The 19646-nt window shown below is 43.7% G+C and overlaps 1 protein-coding gene across 3 annotated transcripts in view; it reads left to right on the top strand.

The window, feature by feature from the left end:
- Positions 1 to 19646, top strand: part of MCC (MCC regulator of WNT signaling pathway) — a 470217-nt gene that overhangs the window by 385486 nt on the left and 65085 nt on the right. For all 3 annotated transcript variants that reach the window (XM_055298398.2, XM_063612914.1, XM_055298399.2), the window contains 2 exons: positions 3413 to 3576; positions 5812 to 6018. In XM_055298398.2, the coding sequence (XP_055154373.1) occupies positions 3413 to 3576; positions 5812 to 6018 (371 nt within the window). The remainder of the gene's footprint in view (positions 1 to 3412; positions 3577 to 5811; positions 6019 to 19646) is intronic.

Raw genomic sequence — 19646 nt, 5'->3', positions numbered from 1 at the left:
CCTCTATGGTTACTTTCCTTACAGTAGTGGTGAGCAGCAGAGAGGTAGGGCAGTGGCCTTGTACATCTGGGGGTCTCTCACAGTTAAGGTCAGTCTCTTATCCATCTTTGCACTCTGCTCTGGCCTGAGTCAGGGCTCGGCAACTGCCCAATTTAAGTATGAGAAGGAAATACTGGTCACATGCCTAGCCCCTCTTCCTGCTCCCTGTAACCCAGCACCCTCAGGAAGCAGCCTTTTGCCACCACTCCAGCTCTGCTGCGAGAGCCCCTCAGCAGACATGTCCAGTGTCATTATTGCATCAGGTGGACCTGCGCTAGGGAAATCAGCACAGAATGTCTGAATATTTCATGAGCATCTCACTCATGAGCACTTAACTCAGGACAGTGTATTCACACCAGCTCTGGATACCAGGAGACCTGCACCAGAGGGTACGTGGTCATTCGGAGGCTGGTTGGTGTGGTCTCTGAGGAGTTCTGCTCCTCACTTGGGTCCTTTGCCTCCAGTTGGTGGTGTCCACCTGCCTCCATCTCCAGAGGGCGTCTGCAGTGATGAGCATCCTAGTTCTTAGCAGGTCAGGTCAAGGTCCATAACAAGGAACAAAAGCACTGAGGTCAGGAGTTCGAGACTAGCCTGGCCAACATGGTGAAACCCCTTCTCTACTAAAAATATAAAAATTAGCTAGGTGTGGTGGCATACGCCTGTAATCCAAGCTACTCGGGAGGCTGAGATAGGAGAATCACTTGAACCCGGGAGGTGGAGGTTGCAGTGAGCTGAGATTGCACCACTGCACTCCAGCCTGGCAGATAGAGCGAGACTCCATCTCAAAAAAAAAAAAAAAGAAAAGAAAAGAAAAAAAGAAAAACCTGCTGCTATTGAGTCTGTTTATAGCCTTCCTGTCTATTAAATAAATGGTGATGTGGTGTTTCTCTTTGCTCATTTAAAAAATAATATTTGGCCGCCTACCCTATTCTATGTTGGAGATACAAATGGTGAGGAAGATCAAAGTCCCTTCTCTCCTGGAACTTATGTTTTGGTAGAGGAGAGAAAACAAACATGTAAGTCAGATCAGATTGTGATAATTGCCATGAAAAAAACAGGATAAGGAGATAGGGAATGGGCAAGGGAGGAGGTGAAACTCCATGCCTTAGATAGGGAAGAGCTTGTTGGGGAGATAGCATTTGAACTGAGAGCTGAACAATATGTAAAATTTGGTTGGCCAGGCATGGTGGCTCATGCCAATAATCTCAGGATTTTGGAAGCCTATGGCAGGAGGATCACTAATGGCCAAAAGTTTGAGACCAGTTTGGGCAACATAGACCCTGTCTCTACACAAAAATAAAAATACGAGCTGATTGTGGTCATGTGTACCTGTAGTCCCAGCTACTTGGGAGGCTGAGGTAGGAGGATAGGTTGAGCCCAAGAGTTTAAAGCTTTAGCAAGCTAGGATTGTACCCCTGCACTCCAGCCTGTGCAACAGAGCAAGACCCTGTCTCTAAAAAGGTTGTATTTTTTTTTTAACTAAAATTTAAAAAAATCAGCCTAGACAAAGGAAACAGCAAAGGAAAAGGAACCTGTGGAGCAGACAGGAGTTTGGCATATTCCAGGGGAAAAAAAGAAGGCCAGGAGTGTGAATGGAGCATAGTGAATGAGGGGAAGGAGTGTGAATGGAGCATAGTGAACAGGGGAAGGTGGACGGGTGAGGCAAGATCAGATCAGTGGTTCTCACTCTAACTGCACGTTAGAATTACCTGAGGAACCTAAAGTTGCCATTGTGCAAGCCCCACCCCCAGAGATTGTGATTTAATTGGTCTGGGGTGGGGCCTGGGCATCCGTAGTTTATAAAAGCTCCCCAGTGACATGGTGCAGCCTGAACTGAGCACATCAGTCTTGATCATGCAGAGTTTTACAGACTCTGGTAAGGAGTGGGACTTTACATGAATGTTGATGGGAAGCCATTAGACAGTTTGAGCTAGGAAAATAGCTTGTTCTGATCTGCGCTTTTAGGGGGCTCACTTTGGTGACCGCGTGGAGAGTAGAGGTCGGAGATTGTTACAGTGGTCCAGTTGAGAGATGATGATGGCTTAGAGCAGGATGCTGTCAGTAGAGATGGTAATAAGAGATCAGTTTGAGGATAAGTTTTGGAGGTTGTGGTCACAAGATGAATTGGATTTAGTATGTCAGGCAAAGGCATAGAAGGTTGCCTCAGAGCTCACCTGAGTAACTGGGTGGATGGGGTGCCATTCATGGAGATGGGAGAGATCGGGGAGGAACAGGTTTGAGAAGTAGGTGGAGTAGTTGTGTGTATCGGTGGGAGTGAAAGCCTTAGGCTGATCTCTCTAGATTTAGGTAATTTACAGATAAAGGCAACCAGATGAGGTTGACTAAAACATTCTGAGAAGTCCTGTTCCCGTCGTGCCAAGAGTTTTCTTGAGGTCTCCCAAAGGTAAGTCCCAAAAGCAGTCGACTATTTTAGTACATGGAAGCTATGGTGAGAAGCATGCAGGAGAGAAGAAGAAAATGGAAGACGCTGAGCAATTTTCATGCAGGGTTAGGCTGGACGTAGGTGAAGAATGTACTCTGAAAGATTACATGTAATCAGTCAGCATCTGGCCTGCAACAATAATTGAATGGCATGGCAATAGACAGAATCCAAAATAGCAGGTTACAAAATTTGTATTTGACTTTAAGGGGATTTTTTTTCCCAACAAAATTGTCTTCTAAGATACATCTGTGTCACATTATAATTATTTTTATTTCTCTGACCAGGCCCTGGATGTCCAGCGGTTCAAAGCAACCCAAGGTTTTAAGTCAAAATCAAATTATTAGAATTGGTTGCCTTATGTGGAGAACAATAAGGAATTTGTTAGAACAATTTATTTTTCCCCCGATGAAAGAACATGGATTAAATTGCAACAGTGGAGCATATCGATTGGTTCTATCATGGAAAAGTTCTTGGTTTTAGGCTCATTGAGGGCAAGGACTATGTCTTACACAGTTTCTATTTTTCAAAATGCCTAGTATCTCTGCTCATTCTGAGACTTTTTGTTACATTTAGTAAAGTTACGGGATCTTTCTGCAGTTAGTGCTTGTCTGAATGACTGAGCAGACAGGTTGACCAGAGGCTCTGGAAGTGCCAACAGCCTCTTCTGGGTATTTCTTTGTTCTTACTAAAGAAACTCAAGATGTGGCTGCTTTGAGTGAAACACAAGAGAATTCAGAAAATGACCATCATCTGAAACGCCTTAATAAAAAGAGCTTTGCATTGGTTCCAAGCCTCAGGGTCAGTGCCTGTTGAACTTTGAAATGTCAGGCTCCATTGCCGTCCCATTACCTGAATGAGTCCCTCATGGTAAGCAAAACAGAGAGCATTTGTTGCCCTATGTAACACATTTTGTTTGCATTCACTTCACAGACAACTGCAGTGACCTGAACTCAGAACTGCAGAGGGTGCTGACAGGGCTAGAGAATGTCGTCTGTGGCAGGAAGAAGAGCAGCTGCAGCCTCTCCGTGGCCGAGGTGGACAGGCACATTGAGCAGCTCACCACGGCCAGCGAGCACTGTGACCTGGCGATTAAGGTAGACCTTCCTCACCCTCTGTGAGGCCCTTTGAGGTTCTGAAAGGGAAATGGTCCAGTCCTTCTCTTGAAGTGCAGTTTTCTTAAATACTTATTAGGGATGAATATTTCCATGAGAGCCATACAATACATTGAGCCACGGTGTAGATGCGGGGGCTCTAGAAATTTCAGTTGGGCTGAATTATTTCTGAAAAAGTCATGATGTCAGCAGTCAGGTTCACTGGCTTTGCGGTAAAAAGGACAATTTACTTGTAAACCATTCAACTGCTAGTATTGAACCATGTCATTTTAGTGTGGTTTATCATAGAGCACTGTTAAGCTGTAAGTTTAGCTTGGAAGTTTTGTTAAAGCTCTAAGGCCTCTAGAATACAATTTCAGGAGTCCATTCATCAATTCCTCTTGCTGTTTGAGATAGTGAGAGGAATTTGTTGCATCTGCACAAACTTACTGTGAATGATGGGAAAGTCAAGGCTTATTGATACTAGGTGTCTGTATCTTTATATTCCTTCAACATAACTTAGTGACCTGGGCATAGCAATTCAAATTTAAAAGTCTAGGAGGAGCCAATAAAGAGAAAATATAGGCCCAAGTTTCTATAAGTAGGAATCCTGGATTGCACAAAAGAACTGTGGTGTCACAAGGTAAACCATGATGCATGTTTGTAACACTGCTGATTTTCCATCTTTCTTCATCTCAATTGTAAATATGTAGTTGATGTGGTTCAGGGCGGGAGAAGAAGTTGCTGGTGTTTCTTTCTCTGGAATCTCCTGGGCCCTATATTTGATTGTAATGTCAACTTGGGTCTAGCCCCAGCCTCGGGGTTGAGAGGGAAGGAGGAGGCCAAGGGCCTCTACCAACCAGTTAGGGACAAAGCCACAGGGTCTGGATCAGAGCCAAGTAGGATGAGAGTCTCCAGATTTAAAGAAGGACAGAGCAGCACATGGGAAAAGGGCAGCAAGATTTGAGAACCAACCTGAGCATCCAAGAGTGATGTACCTTTATGTTTTCTAGTATTTGAGGCGTTCTGTTTCTTTTCTTTATTCATTTTATTATTATTTTTTTAGACGAAGTCTTGCTCTGTTGCCCAGGCTGGAGTGCAGTGGCATGATCTCAGCTCACTGCAACCTCCATCTCCCAGGTTCAAGCAATTCTCCTGCCTCAGCCTCCGGAGTAACTGGGATTACGGGCACAACCACCACGCCTGGCTAAATTTTGTATTTTTAGTAGAGACAGGGTTTCACCTGAGGTCAGGCTGGTCTTGAACTCCTGACCTCAGGTGATCCACCCGCCTGGGCCTCCCAAAGTGCTGGGATTACAGGTGTGAGCCACTACACCCGTCCAGCCTTCTGTTTCTTGTCCCATCTCTTCACTGCCTTCTACCTCTGCATAGTAATTCTCCCTCTTGTTTCATTATCTGCTGGCTTGTGCTTCCTTTTTCAAAGGACAGTAAATGTGAATGAACAGTTTATAAGAGTAAGCAGAATGACTTCTTCCTTTTTTTCCTAATATTATGCATGTTTCTTCTCCATTAAATGTTTTTAAATGAATTTTTTTAAACTCTCTATGTGCTACTGAGATTTTCCTTTAAATTTTGAAGCTGTGTTATTAATTAATTTAATCCCTGCTGTCTTAGAAATCTCCACAATATGCTTCCTCTTTTCTGTGTCAATGAGGTTTATTTTTGTCTTTCACATCTTGAGACTGAACCTCATTTGCACCATCTGAATTTGGATGTGGCACTAAAAGCTGGAAATGGTAATGTGACCTATCTTATCGCTGAGTTGGCACGTGGGCGGCCTATAATTTAGGAAACGTCAAGTTAGATTTTGTATGCAGTTTACAACCTCATGTTTGTCCTCACATTACCAGGATCACTAAATGGCCTTCTGCCTGGCTGTGTGTATCCACCAACTCTGGAACTCAAGTGAAGGAAATAAGCATTGTGTGGATGTGTCAGCTAGCACCAGAGACAGACTCAGCTGCCAGGAGAGGACTCAGTGTTTTTCTTACTCTGAAGTTTGCTGGGTAACACAGACTGTACCCCAAGCAAGGGACAGAGCCTCATCTGAAATTGGAGGCAGGATAACTTTGGGGTGTCTGTAGTCATGATCACTATAAGAAAGTGGTTCTAGAACACACTCCTCTATGGACGTTTATTCCTGTTCAGCCTATTTTCTTCCCATCCCCTTTCTCCAAGGTAACTTACTTGACTTCTCTTTGGGGCTGTGTTTTACAGACAGTCGAGGAGATTGAGGGGGTGCTTGGCCGGGACCTGTATCCCAACCTGGCTGAAGAGAGGTCTCGGTGGGAGAAGGAGCTGGCTGGGCTGAGGGAAGAGAATGAGAGCCTGACTGCCATGCTGTGCAGCAAGGAGGAAGAACTGAACCGGACCAAGGCCACCATGAATGCCATCCGGGAAGAGCGGGACCGGCTGCGGAGGAGGGTGAGCATGCTGCATCCATAATGGTCAGGCCCTTCCTGGGCATGGGGGCTGAGAGAGGCTGGTGTATAGCACCAGGGGCACCGTGAGAATTTTGTGGCATTTGTAATCTTGGGAATCACTGTCTCTTTCCTGTTATGAAGTCCTTCTTGAAAATAGTTCGAAAGTGCTAAGGTATAGAGGTAAGATTTAAAAAAAAAAAACAAAAAAAACAACTTTTCTCTGGAATCTTAAACCTGACTGGTTGATAAAATTATATCAGGGCAGTGATTCTAAACTTTCCAGCGTAAGCACATCTTTTCTAAGCTCAATTAAAATGTTCTTTAGGATAAACTAATACTCTTTAGAATTTGAAAAAAAAATGGAATTTTCCCCTTTTAATTTTTTTCTATAAAATTTTATTTAGCTTTATTGCACCTGCTCTCATTTACTTATACTGAATCTAATATAGCATGTCATCTCTCCTAGTGCAGACCTACTGAAGTTAAAATAGCCATATCTTGTACATTGTGTGCATATATGTATGTGTGTTATGTGCATCTGTTTAAGTGTGCATATTATGTGTGTGTCTCTGTGTTTACAGATGTGTATGTGTGACTCCTGCTATTCACCCTAGGGCCTGACCTAGTTTGAATACCATTTTGTTTAGGACATGTATCCATTACTGAAGGAGCTGATGTTTCAGGATAGAAATGTTCAGCAGAGTTGTTAAAGCCTCAGTTTTTCCAAGATGAAGTTTTTAATCCCAGGAACCCACAAGCACTTCTATGTTTGGCTGTGAGTTTGATCTGTGATTGGACTAGGGGTGAAGCAATGAATTCCTCAGTCAAAGACTTCCCTCTGATCTTCACTTTGAATTACTAGACTTTCTTGACTGTCTTTCTTGGTCTTGGCAATATTAGAAGTTTGTTTTCTAGTTGTGCTCTGACTGCTAATTTTGTACACAGATAAAGTTGACTTAGAAGGGGAAAAATACTGGCTGGGCGCGGTGGCTCACACCTGTAATCCAAGCACTTTGGGAGGCCGAGGCAGGCAGATCACAAGGTCAGGAGTTCAAGACCAGCCTGGCCAATATGATGAAACCCCCATCTCCACTAGAAGTACAAAAATTAGCCATGTGTGGTGCTGTGTGCCTGTAGTCCCAGCTACTTGGGAGGCTGAGGCAGGAGAATCGCTTGAACCCGGGAGGCGGGGGTTGCAGTGGGCCAAGATCGCGCCACTGCACTCCAGCCTGGGCGACAGAAGGAGACTCTGTCTCAAAAAAAAAAAAAAAAAAAGAAGGGGAAAAATATATCTAGTGGGTCTCATCATCCTTCACCATTGCTCTTGCTCCCTTAGCCATAAAAAAGACCTTGTAAGTAACTTGCTCTTCTATCCTTCAACAAGCTCAGGATGTGTACGTCATTTTGTTTTTAATCCATTTGTAAGTATTCTTAGTTGCCATTATATAAAACAGAAGAAATTACTATTTTTGAATGTTATCAACTCTTCCTCATTTGAAAAATATGGAAGAAATTACTATTTTTGAATGTTATCAACTCTTCTTCATTTGTGCTAATGTCATAATTAAAAGGCTGGCACTACTACCTCTCATATCTGAACATCATTTTGTCTTAACTCACGTGCATAAGCATATTTTCAGTATGCAGCTATATCGGATGCCAGTCTTCATACTTGCATCAGCAGGTGTAAATCATCCCAGTCAGCAAAGGCTTTATCTGGGCAGCATGACGAAATTTGCTTAGCACTAAAGCCCACGCCACCTGTAATTTCCTGGGTTACACTCCCCGATGATTATGACTGATGTCCTAATTAGGTATGTACTTGCTCTTAGCGTGTGCATTCTGATGGTGCATGTTTTGTGAGGGAAATTGTTGGTCTTCGGTGTAATTACATATTGTGGTTTAGAATGAATTTTCTTTTCTCACTTGCCAGCCCTTCACTGTGGACTAGCAAAAAATAAAAAGTCCCCTTCCCCACTTTCCAGTGTTTTCTCCAACTCTGGAGGTCAGTATTAAGAATAGCACAGTGCGGAGGCACTACACTAGGTACCAGGGCTCTGGAGCCAGACTGCCTGGGTCATGCATAGCCTGACCTGCCAAGTCACCACGAGTCTTTGGCAGGTTGCCTAACCTCTCTGTGCCTCAGTTTACTCTGCCACGAAGTGGGACAATAATAGCACCCAAAGCAAAAATTAGATAATACTCGTAAAGTGGTTAGGCGATGTCTGGCACATAGTAAATGCTCAAAAAATTAGTAGTAGTTCTTTGGAGTAAAATCTATAGCTACCTGTTGAGTGGTATGGAAAGTTGAACACCATCCTGTCATTTGTTTTAATAGGAATCCTTAAATGTTTGAAGAACTCCAACATGGACGTTGGATAATTACACACACACACATACAAGCCTGCACACATAGACACATTTTAGTCAAAACCTTTCTTCCAGTCACATCTGTTACCTTTTATAAGTTTGTGCAACTAGTATAGTTTATATAATGTTTATTTCAGTTACCTTCAAATAATGTTAACTTTTATCTCTTCCTCAACTAGAGATATTCTCGGGAATTTATGTACATACCATGAATTGGATTTATTTCTTTTTATTTCAAGATGAGTGTGGATCTCAAAAAGTGTATTAGATGCATCTGAATGCCTGTTTACTAGACTTTAAGTGCCGAAAGTCTTCTTCCAGCCATCACCCACCTACCCACCTAGTGTGCTTTATTTCCCTCAGGAGGGATCTGTCCTTCGTGGTTATCACTCTCTTCTGTTCTTTACGATGTGTAGCTCTGCAGAGCGACTGGGGTACCATTTTATTTTTATCCCTGTGACAGTACAGAGTGCGAGGCTGGTTTGCCTTTGCTGTCTTTATAGCAGCTCTGAATCCATAGTTCATCAAAGTTGCTTGACGAGCAATTGGGGCCACTTTCTTTTTTTCCTTGCCCACATTCATTGTATAGAATTTTAACTGACCAGATCAATAGGATTGGTGCTTGAACCGTGCCTGTAATTAAGCAAAGTGCTCTCTGTAGGTCTTCTGAGGTTTGTTCAAGATTTAATTAAATTAGATCTTTAATGTAGTCAGTTAACAAATTGGGCTAGTGGCAGAGCAGTAACTAAGGAACAACAGGCAATTTTATTATTGGTTCTAGTTCATTATTGAATGAGGCAATCATTTATTTTTGTTTGCTCTGTAATACAACCATGTATTTCCTCACACATAAAGAAGTGGGCTTAATGTAGGCAAGGGAGAATTACTCTATAAAGGAAGTATTTTATTCTTCATTCATTCATTCATTTCACAAACATGATTGGTCATCTCTGTGCCAGGCAGAGGGGTTACAGTGATGAACAGGACACAGTCCCTGGCTTCAAGGATGTTGGGGAGAGAGGCAAGTAAACAGATCATCACAAAGATATATGTCAAGTGGTGGGGACAGGTAAACACAGAGAGTGCCCTGAGAGCTCCCCAGAGAGTCGTGTGATGGCAGGAGCCACTTTCTCCACATTGTTCCCATTTTTTTAGCTACATTGTTTAAGTCAGCCATGATGTGGCAAAAATAATCAGTGCTTTCCCCAATGTGTTTGGCAAAGCAAACTTGATGTGACCACAGGCACACGAAACTGTGTCCTGCTGAATCATAGACTTGAACACAAATCGGCCACATAAGCTCCTTCTGAGATTTTCTAGAAATTCTTCAGAATTAAAGAATTCTTCTGCATGTTCATGTCGTAAGGTGTTAACAATTTCTTCTTTACACACTGTGCTCTACCTGGGTGTTTTCTGCATGTCTGGGAATGAGTCCACCTGTCTCTCCTGGGCGTCTCTCATACTGGGGGTCTGGCTCCTGGCTTCATTGCCACACTAAATTCAAGAGACAAGTAGACATGCTATTTTGAACCAAATAAAAGTCACCCTCGGCCAGGTGCAGTGGCTCACGTTTATACTTCTAGCACTCTGGGAGGCCGAGGCAGGAGGATTGCTTGAGCCCAGGAGTTTGAGACCAGCCTGGAAGTGTAAGTGTTGTGATCTTACAGAGGTTAAATAGAGTCATCTGTGTTTTGCCTCACATCTCTTTTAGCCTCATTTGGCCATGGTCCCATCTGAGCTGGTCCCACTCTACCTCCCCTCGGCGTTGATTTTCTTGAGACAGGGCTATATAGAGAAAATGCAGACTGCAAAATAGTACTTTATATTTATTATGAATTTGTAGCTGTATAAATTTCCATTTCATAGATATTCATATGTGTGTATATAAAAATATTGAAAATAGACCAGAAAAATATAAACCAACATCATAATGACAATATGTTGTATTGGCCTCAAAGCGGCCTTAAACTTCTCTATAATGTTCTAATTTATTTTTTAATGAATGTATTCATATTGTTGTATGATTTTTAATACACCGAAGTATATACATAGAAATAGAACACTGATATGCTAAAATATTAACAGGTTAAATCTGGGCAGTGGAAGTATGCGATTGCTTTTTTTCTTTGTCCTCTTTAATTTTCAAATTAAGCAAAAACAAAAAATATGGATTATAGAGAATGATCTGTATCTCACAGCTTTTAATGGTTTGATATTCACATATAAGCTGAGTCTTCTTTTTTGTCCTTTATGGAAGTTTGTTCGTTTCTTATTTGTTCCACTTCTTCACAGGAATTTCTTTTCAGGGTAAGGAAGAGGATGCCAATATTAGCTGAGTTTAAATTCATAAAAGTTCTGTAAAAACAAGTCCTGTCTCAACACCGCTCCTCTCAGCTCTCCCCAGCGCTCATCTAGCTGCATGGGAGGGAGCCGAGAGGAGCCGGGTCTGGCTTCAGTGTGCTCCTTCCACATGGGAGGCTCAGGTGGCTCTTCTTTTGTATGGCTGGTATATTAGTCAGTATGAGGCTAGATCTTTCTGCATTAACAGGTTCACTCCCCAAATCTCAGTGACATGGCACATTGTTTCTTGCCTGCACCATGTGTTCAATGCAGGTTAGGGGACAGGTGCACGTCTGTGATCCATACATTCACTCAGAAACTCAGACTGTTGGCTGTCCACCACCTAAGAGCCCACTCGAAAGCTCCCACCACAGCATTTAAATACTTCTGCGCCCTGCCTGTTGACCAGAACTAGGCAGATGGCTTTACCTAACCATAAAGGGGCTTAGGAACGTGGAGGAACATGTGGATGTTCAACAGCACAAGTTTCTGATGCAGCTGATTTACGTGCTCTGACCATGATACCAGCTGGGCTTGGCCGTGAATCAGAGTTCCAGAGAAACAAGCAGTTTCCCTCATCCATCCTGTGGTGACCCCACACACGTGTGTGTCAGAATCACTGGGAAGCTCTTACAGAGGATGTGTGCCTAGGCCTTTCCATGAGCCAGAGTCAGTGAATGGGGTGTAGCACCCTGGAACACTGTCCCACATCATGATCGTGGTCAGCACTTGGAGACAGGGAAGAGAGAGGCAGTGTCCTTTGGTCACCCACTGGACATGGGCCAAGAGCTTCTCCAAGTGTCCTCTACTTCCCCTTTGCAGGTGAACTGAGAGAAAGAGCTACAGGCTTTCTGCCTTCTCCTCAGGCCCAGCCTGCTCCTCCTGGGCCCACCATGTAGCAGTGATCAGCCCAGCATCTGCTGGGGAAGCTGTCTGCTATGTGGAGCCTGCCCTGCACTGTCCTTTCACCAGGGTCATCTGAGCTAGAAGAGGAGAGAGGGTGGAGTCCACCAGGGTACAGGCACCCCGGGGCTCCCAAGGCATGGAGGCACTGCCTGGCACACTGCCAAGTCCCCCAGCTCACCCCGTGAAGGAAATCACTTCCACAGGGAGCTGCTTACCAGTGCAAGCTCAGTAGGGCTTATTTTTAAGAAAGGCTCTTTTAATAATATTGATAGTGTGGATGTTCTGTGAGTATTTGCAGACTGAACTCCTCTCAGACTATACACCCCTCAGACTAAGATACCTCTAAAGGCAAAGCAAGACTTACTCAAAGCCTAAATCACCAGCCTGGGTAACATAGCAAGACCTCTGTTCTACCAAAAAAAAATTTTTTTTTAAATTAGCCAAGTGTTGATGGTGTGCACCCATAGTCCCAGCTACTCAGGGGACTGAGGTGGGAAGATGGCTTGAGCCCAGGTGATCAAGTCTGCAGTGAGCTGTGATCACACCACTGTACTCCAGCCTGGGTAATAGCAAGACTCTGTCTCGAAAAATAAATAATTTTGAAAACCTAAATTATGATAATAGCCCAGAACATATTTCAAACACTTGTGATGGGTGATGATTTATGCACATTTTGTTTAATCTGCTCCAGAATGCTAGCCGATAGGTACTATTATTATACCCTTTTTAGAGATGGGAAAACAGAGGCCCACAAAAGCTTTAACAATCTTGCCCAAGTCTACGTTGATGTTAACTCTTGGTATCAAAATTTGGGATCTGGTGGCCTTATTAGGGGAGGCCGTTGTCATTGTTCTGTTGTTTAGACCACTTTCCTATAGCCTTCTGTCCACCCTTGTCCTCATCCTAGCCCTACTCCCATGCAAACCAACAGTGGGTAAAACATCCTCTGTTACAGCAACATGGGGGCCAGATTCCTTAGGGTGTCACAGACTCACTCTCCTGGCATTCTAATGCTACATGAAGGTACAATGAGTTTGCTGCAGAAAATAGGAAGCTGGTGGTATGCATGCTTTTACCTTGACCTGAGTCCAGTGTTGTGTTCCCCTCCTCTCTGTAGACTGAGGGAGTTTTAGGGGGAATCCAAGGCAGAGAATCCCCAGAACCCTGGTTCTTTGACCTCTTCCATGGACACAGCTCCCAGTTACTTCATGAGGGCCTTAAACACACACTTGAGCCACGGAGATTGTGAGGCAACTCCTTCTGTGGGCACCAGTATTTGCTTACTCACCCCAGCCTCACTGTACCTATGAGGAGGCCAGGCGGCTTCAAGGCTCGCTCTTGGCTGTCATGAAAGAAGCTGACTCAATTTGTCAAAAAGCTGGTAAGAAATTAGGAAGATTGGCCAGAAGTGGTGGCTCACGCCTGTAGTCCCAGCACTTTGGGAGGCCGAGGTGGGTGGATCACAAGGTCAGGAGTTCGAGACCAGCCTGGTCAACATAGTGAAACCCTGTCTCTACTAAAAATACAAAAAATTAGCCAGGCATGGTGGTGGGCGCCTGTAACCCTAGCTGCTTGGGAGGCTGAGGCAAGAAAATCGCTTGAACCCGGGAGGCAGAGGTTGCAGCAAGCCGTGATTGCGCCACTGCACACCAGCCTAGGCGACGTGTGAGACTCTGTCTCAAAAAAAAAAAAAAAAAAAAAAAAAAAAAAAAAAAAAAAAAAAAAAAAGATTGCCAAACTGCTGGCCTTTTCTGATGCAACTATTTTTTATAATCACATCCAGGTACTTTAGTGGGCTATAAAACAAAAGAGAAAATAGCACACTTATCAAACTTACCGAGAGATGGAAATGCTGTTGGATATTTTTTCCTTCTATTTTGTGATCTCTCTGTTCTGTTTCCATCTAGTCAAAATTGCCATTAACAACAAAATACCACTATCCTGAAACACCATGTAAATTTGATTTATAGAAGAAATAAATATTTGCTGTAAATAGATTCTGATTATTTGAGGGCTCTAAGAAAAATCGTATGAAATCTCCAATAAGAGGTGTGGTTCTCGGCAAAATATCTACAAACCCTGGACTTTGAGAAGGCAGCTTTTTAAAAACTACACAGGGACTAACTGCATGAAGCTCATTAAGTAGAGCTTTCCCAGCCTAGTGATTCTCACCCTTCTATAGTGTGGGAATCATCTCGTCTCAACCAGCTCCATTACACAGTGAAATTGTGAATTACAACCTAATTGCCTGAAATTACAACTACCCAGTGAGCACTGCTACGTATCATCAGCAGAACAGGCTCTTTCTTTTATGGCTAATAAAAATGTTTCTAATCCTGCTCAAGACTCCGGTGCCACCTTGCCTTCCTGCTTGTCACTCATCTGTGAGCCACATTAACAGATGACTTCATCAGCTGACTCTTGTCTGTGCTCCCACAATTGTACTCAGAGACTGAAGCATCCGTATAGCTGACCTGTCTCGTACTTGCCTAGCCTCACGTTTCCAAGGAATTTCCTACCACATTGGAAACCTGCTTCTGTGCACACTCTTTGTGTTTGACAGCTCTAGGGCCAGATCCCCCCAACATCTCACTTTCCCACTCTGCCTAATCCCTCATGCTCCTGGCTTGCATCATTTACTTTCTTTTGGATTGATTGAGAGAGCGAGAGAGAGATCAATAGATAGATAGATAAGATAGATATGGGATCTGGCTATGTTGCCCAGGCTGGAATGCAGTGGCTATTGACAGGTGTAATCACAGTGCGCTCGACCCTTGAATTCTGGGCTAAGCAATCCTCCTGCATAGCAAGCTGCCTGAATAGCTGGGACTCCAGGTGCACACTACCACGCCTGGCTTTTGTTGGAATTTGGCATTCAGGACAGAGAGAGAAGATAATTATATTCATTAGTCACATTCACTGGTCCCTCTTTTAATTTATTCCTTACAAATAATTTATCCCATATAATATCCCATCCCCTTCACCCCATTTTGTGCATGTCCTAAGATAGTGTTTTGCATTACTTTTAATTTATTTAAATGTTATTGTGCTGTCGCCTTCTCTTACGTTTTTCTCCTCAGCACTCTGATTTTAAGGTTTGTCCATATGGCTGTGTGTACATCTGGTCCTGTGTGTCTAAGGGCATCTAGCATTCTATAGTGACCCACCTATTACATTTACAGCACCTGACAATCAAATTGCTTCCCACTTCCCATGACCACAAACAATGCTCCAGGGCATAGTCCCTTGCACGTGTCTCCTCTGGCCTGGTGGGAATTACTCAGGATCACATGTCCAGGAGTGAAACTGCTGAGTCTCAGAGTGTGATTAGTCTTGCTTTGACTAAGTACCCCAGGGCAGCTTTTGGGAAAGCTGGCCAGCCCATCCGCCCAACAGCAGCAAAGGAGTATTTCACCACCTACGTCCATGTCAGCTCTTGTACTTCCATTGTTTGTTTCATCCCACTCTTTTTCTCGGGTTTAATTTTTTTGGTTCTGAAAATCATGTATTCTTAGGAAATTCTTTCAGCAAAGATCTATAGGTGATAGATTCTTAATCTTTGAGAGGGTCTTTATTTTTGCCCACACTCTTGATAATAGCTGTGTACTCTCCTGTGGCTGCTGTAACAAATTATCACGAACTTAGTGACTTAAAACAACACAAATTTATCATCTTACAGTCCTAGGGGGTCAGAAGTCCAAAATGCATCTCATTCACTAAAATGAAAGTGTCGGCAAGGCTGCATCTCTCTGGAGGCTGGAGGGGAGAATATACTTCCTTGTGGTTTCCAGCATCTAGAGGGAGCCTGCATCCTTTGACTTTGCCCCTTCCTTCATCTTCCAAGCCAGCAGCATAGCATCTTCAGAGCTCTAACTCTGGCACTCCTGCTTCCCTCTTACAGGGGTCTTGTGACTTCTGAGTCCACCTAGACAATCCATGATACTCTACCCATCTCAGTTCCCTTTTGCCATACAAGGCTACATTCACAGTTCTCAGGGTTTATGGTGTGGATGCCTTTGGGGGCCATTATTCAGCCTACCACAATATCCTAAGTAGGCATTAGATTTTAAGGTGATAGGTTTTTTAGTGGCATTCGATAGATTTTATTGAGACTGTGCCAGTCCCTGTTGAAGGTGTTGGCAATACAGTAGTGAATGAAACAGAACAACACCCAGAGACCCACAGAACCTGAGATGCCTCTATCCCATGAGAAGGCAGTGTGTGTGTGTGTGTGTGTGTGTGTGTGTGTGTGTGTGTGTGTGTGTGTCTGTCTGTCTCAGTATCATTGCATCACCCAGGCTGGAGTCCAGTGGTGTGATCGTCCTAGCTCACCATGGCCTCGACCTCCCAGGCTCAAGCAATCCTCCCACCTCAGCCTCCTGAGTAGTTGGGACTACTGGCTCACGCACCACACCTGGCTAATTTTTTGTTGTTGTTGTTGTAGAGACAGGGTCTTGCAATATTGCCCAGGCTGGTCTCAAACTCCTGGGCTCAAGCAACCTTTCCACCTTGGCCTCCCAAAGGGTTGGGATTACCACCCAAGCCCCCGTGCCTAGCCCCACAAAAACGCTTTTAAGATTTGGTATCTATTTTTGTTTCATTATTTCTTAATCTTAAGGAAATTATTCCCCTTATCTCTTTAAGGATCCTCAGTGTACCTATTGTGATGTGGTTTACCAGTTGCTTTATTTTCATTTCTCCTAGGGTGAATTCAGCTCCCCATTCAGACTGCTGGCTCTCTTGTTTTATCTTTTGCTCTCTGTAGTTGTCCTCACTCTGTGTCTGGCAGCTTTGTGGACCTGGGCTCCCAGTCATGGGAAGCTTAAGTCTCCTGTTCTCTCTTGATACTGGGCGATTTACAAATTAGGCAGTTTCTGAGGCAGTAGGTGGCCTGGCAAAATCCAAACCAATTTCCAGTATTCATGTCAAGTTTGGAGTCCCACAATATACAGATAGTATAAATTTGGACCTCACACCCAAAGGTGCCACTGGTCTGGGGTTTTGGTTTCTGAAGGTTGTCTCCTCTGCACAGCCTCAGGATTCTTTCTGTGGACAGTACTTTCAGCTTTTCACCTATGGGTCGGGCAGAGAGGCTCCAGGCATGAGGCAGAGGGATCAGCTCAAGCAGCTAGACTCGCAGGCGCCCTCCATCTCCTCCCTCCCACGCTCATTCTGTGCCCTGCTCACAGTCCCTGGGCTTGCGGTGGCACCACCTCCTGGCAACTCTTTCAGCCTTATTTCTCATTTCTGGCACCTGGAGATTTTGCTGTCTTTTGACCTTGGCAATGAATTTATTTCTCATTGTTCCTTTTTTAATGCAACATTTCTATGCATTTTTAATAGGAGGAGCACCTGTTGACTTTAGCTGAAGCTGTCATATGCTGGGAAGTTTTGGTTGTTGTATACAGTTACATAGCTGCAACCTCTGTTAACCTCTGAAAGCCTCTGTTCTCATTCTTGTCCTTCTTGCTCTCTGCCAAAGCTGAATCAGAGCCTGCCGTCGTCCTTCTGGGTAGACTGGCCGCCTCTCTTTGTATACATTATAGACTTTTTTTATTCTGTGTATTTCATCAGTGCTCTTCCTTTCACTTGACCATTGAGAAACGTGTCCAAATTTTGTTTCGGCCAATGCCCCAAGCACATTCTTATCTCCGTTGTGGTTTTAATCCTTTTTTAATTTGTACTATTATTTTAATGAGGTCTCCAGAGTTGGAAGAAAACATTGTGTTCCTCAGTCTACTATCTTCAAAGAGAGCTCAGCAGAGCTCTCAGTGCGGCTGTGTGAGCTTCCTCTTTTTTTTTCTTTTTTGGTCCTAGGTCAGCCTCTTTTCTCATTTCTAACATTCACCCCTCATGCCTAGCAGAGAAAATAGAAGCCATCAGATGGGAGTCCCTGTTTCGCATCTTCCTCTGACAGTCTGCAAATCACCTTTGTTATTGCCCGTCCTCACCTCCTTTCCTTTTCTCCCCGAGAAAAAGGTGTCCCCATCTCCCTGTCGTCCACTGACCCTGCGCTCCTGCCAGCTCCACACAGGCACTCTGCCCACCACACTGCCACACCTCCTTCCTGGACCTTATCCATGCCCAGCATTCCTAAATCTATCTATCCAGTTCTAATTGCTTTCCTTCAGACTTATATTTCTAATTGTTGACTGATAAGCCCTCCCTTACATACCCAATTGTTTTCTCAAATTCAACATGTCCAAAGCTGACATCATTGTCAGCTGTGGACATTGTCAGCTCTGGTCATTTCTTTCTGAAAAGATCACCTTCTCTATGTTTTTCTTTCTCATTGCTAAGTAACTCCATGATCCACTAAGTCACCCCAGCCACAAGTTTGGGTGTTTTGTTTTGTTTTGTTTTTTTCACCTCCTTGAATATTTTTAGAACTGCACTGATGCATACAGTAGCTGCTAGCCACCTACAACTATTTAGATTTGAATTTAAATAAAGTAAAATACAACACAATTAAAAATTCAGTTCCTTGGGTACACTAGGCACAATGCAAGTGCTTACAGCCATGTGTGGCACCAGGCTACCATAGCAGACAGCGCTGCTCTAGAACATTTCCATCCATACAGGAAGTTCTGTTGGATGGTACTGGTCTAGAGTGTATTTTGCCATCCTTATTCCCACTTCGCTGACTGGATTTGAGCCCTCATAATTTCCCACCTGAACCATCAGTAGAGCTCTTGTCTCACCAACTTTTTTTTCTACTTCAGTCTATTTTCTCCTCTAATCAAATGATTTTTACAAAACCCTTGAAGAAATACCAGAGAGAAAAAACTGCGGCCTTTTAATGTCATTTCCCTACTTGAACCTTCCAGAGTCTCCCCATTATCTTTTCTTCTTTATTTGCTTGTTGAACAGCTCAGCCCTCAAGATTGAGTTCTAGTGTTGCCTGCTCTAGGAAGGCAGAGGCCAGCCAGGTTTCTTCTTCCGCACTTTGACACTCCTTGTTGATACCCCTGTTTCAGAGCATGTCTCCCATCGTAATGTTTACCAGACAAGCAGAACTTCAGGAGAAGTGAAAAAATGGCCTCTCAGGTCATGTTCTGGTGTTGAGGAACCCCAGTTGAGAAAGGCTGTGAAGGGTGCTGAATGATGTTCCCGCAAGTATCAGTCCCTCCCTCAGGTTACCCTTGGTTCTTGGCTATCTCTTGACTCCAAAATATGTATTCTGTAGAGAGAAACATACTTCCTTCAATAAAAATAGCCATGTGCAGTGGCATGCCCCTGTAGTCCCAGCCACTTGGGAGGCTAAAACGGGAAAATCCCTTGAGCCCATGAGATAGAGGCCATCTTGGGCAACATAACATAATGAGACCCTGTCTCAAAAAAATAAATCTTCAGTGAAGAAGGAGTATTTGAATTACTACAAACTCTCATAGTTCTGGAGTCTAGGAGTCCAAACTGAAGGTGTTAGCAGAGCCACACTCCCTCAAAGGGCTTTGAAAGAGAATCCTTCCTTGCCTCTTCGAACTTCTGATAGCTCTTGGTGCTTTTTGACCTGTGTCCAATCTCTGCTTTCATCTTCACAGGACCTTCTTCCCTGTGTCTCTATGTCTTTGTCTTAAATATCCCTTCCTTTTCTGTTAAAAGAACCCCAGTCATTGCACATAGGGCCCACCCAAATCAGATTACCTTGCCTTGAGATCGTTAATTTAGTTATATCTACAAAGACCCTATTCTGAGATGAGCTCACATTCACGGGTACTGAAGATTCAAATTTGGACATATCTTTTGGGGGAGACATAATCCAACCCACTACAATGGGTGAGAATAAAAGTGAGAAGTCTATTAACTATGTTTCTGCCTTTCCCAAGCCATGCCTAAGCTGACTCAGCATATTGGCTTTAGCCTTCATTTCTTGCATTTATTCCTGTAAATTAAGATTCTTACTCTCAAATCAAAATACGGGGGAGAAGGCCACTTAACCAGCTGTCTTTCTTTCCCTGACAGGCACACTGCACTCCCTTCAGCTGGGTTTGTTTCCACTGGCTAGCAATTATC

Source organism: Symphalangus syndactylus, chromosome 11 (assembly GCF_028878055.3).
Source record: "Symphalangus syndactylus isolate Jambi chromosome 11, NHGRI_mSymSyn1-v2.1_pri, whole genome shotgun sequence".
Lineage (NCBI taxonomy): Eukaryota > Metazoa > Chordata > Mammalia > Primates > Hylobatidae > Symphalangus > Symphalangus syndactylus.
This window is presented reverse-complemented; position numbering and strand designations above follow the sequence as displayed.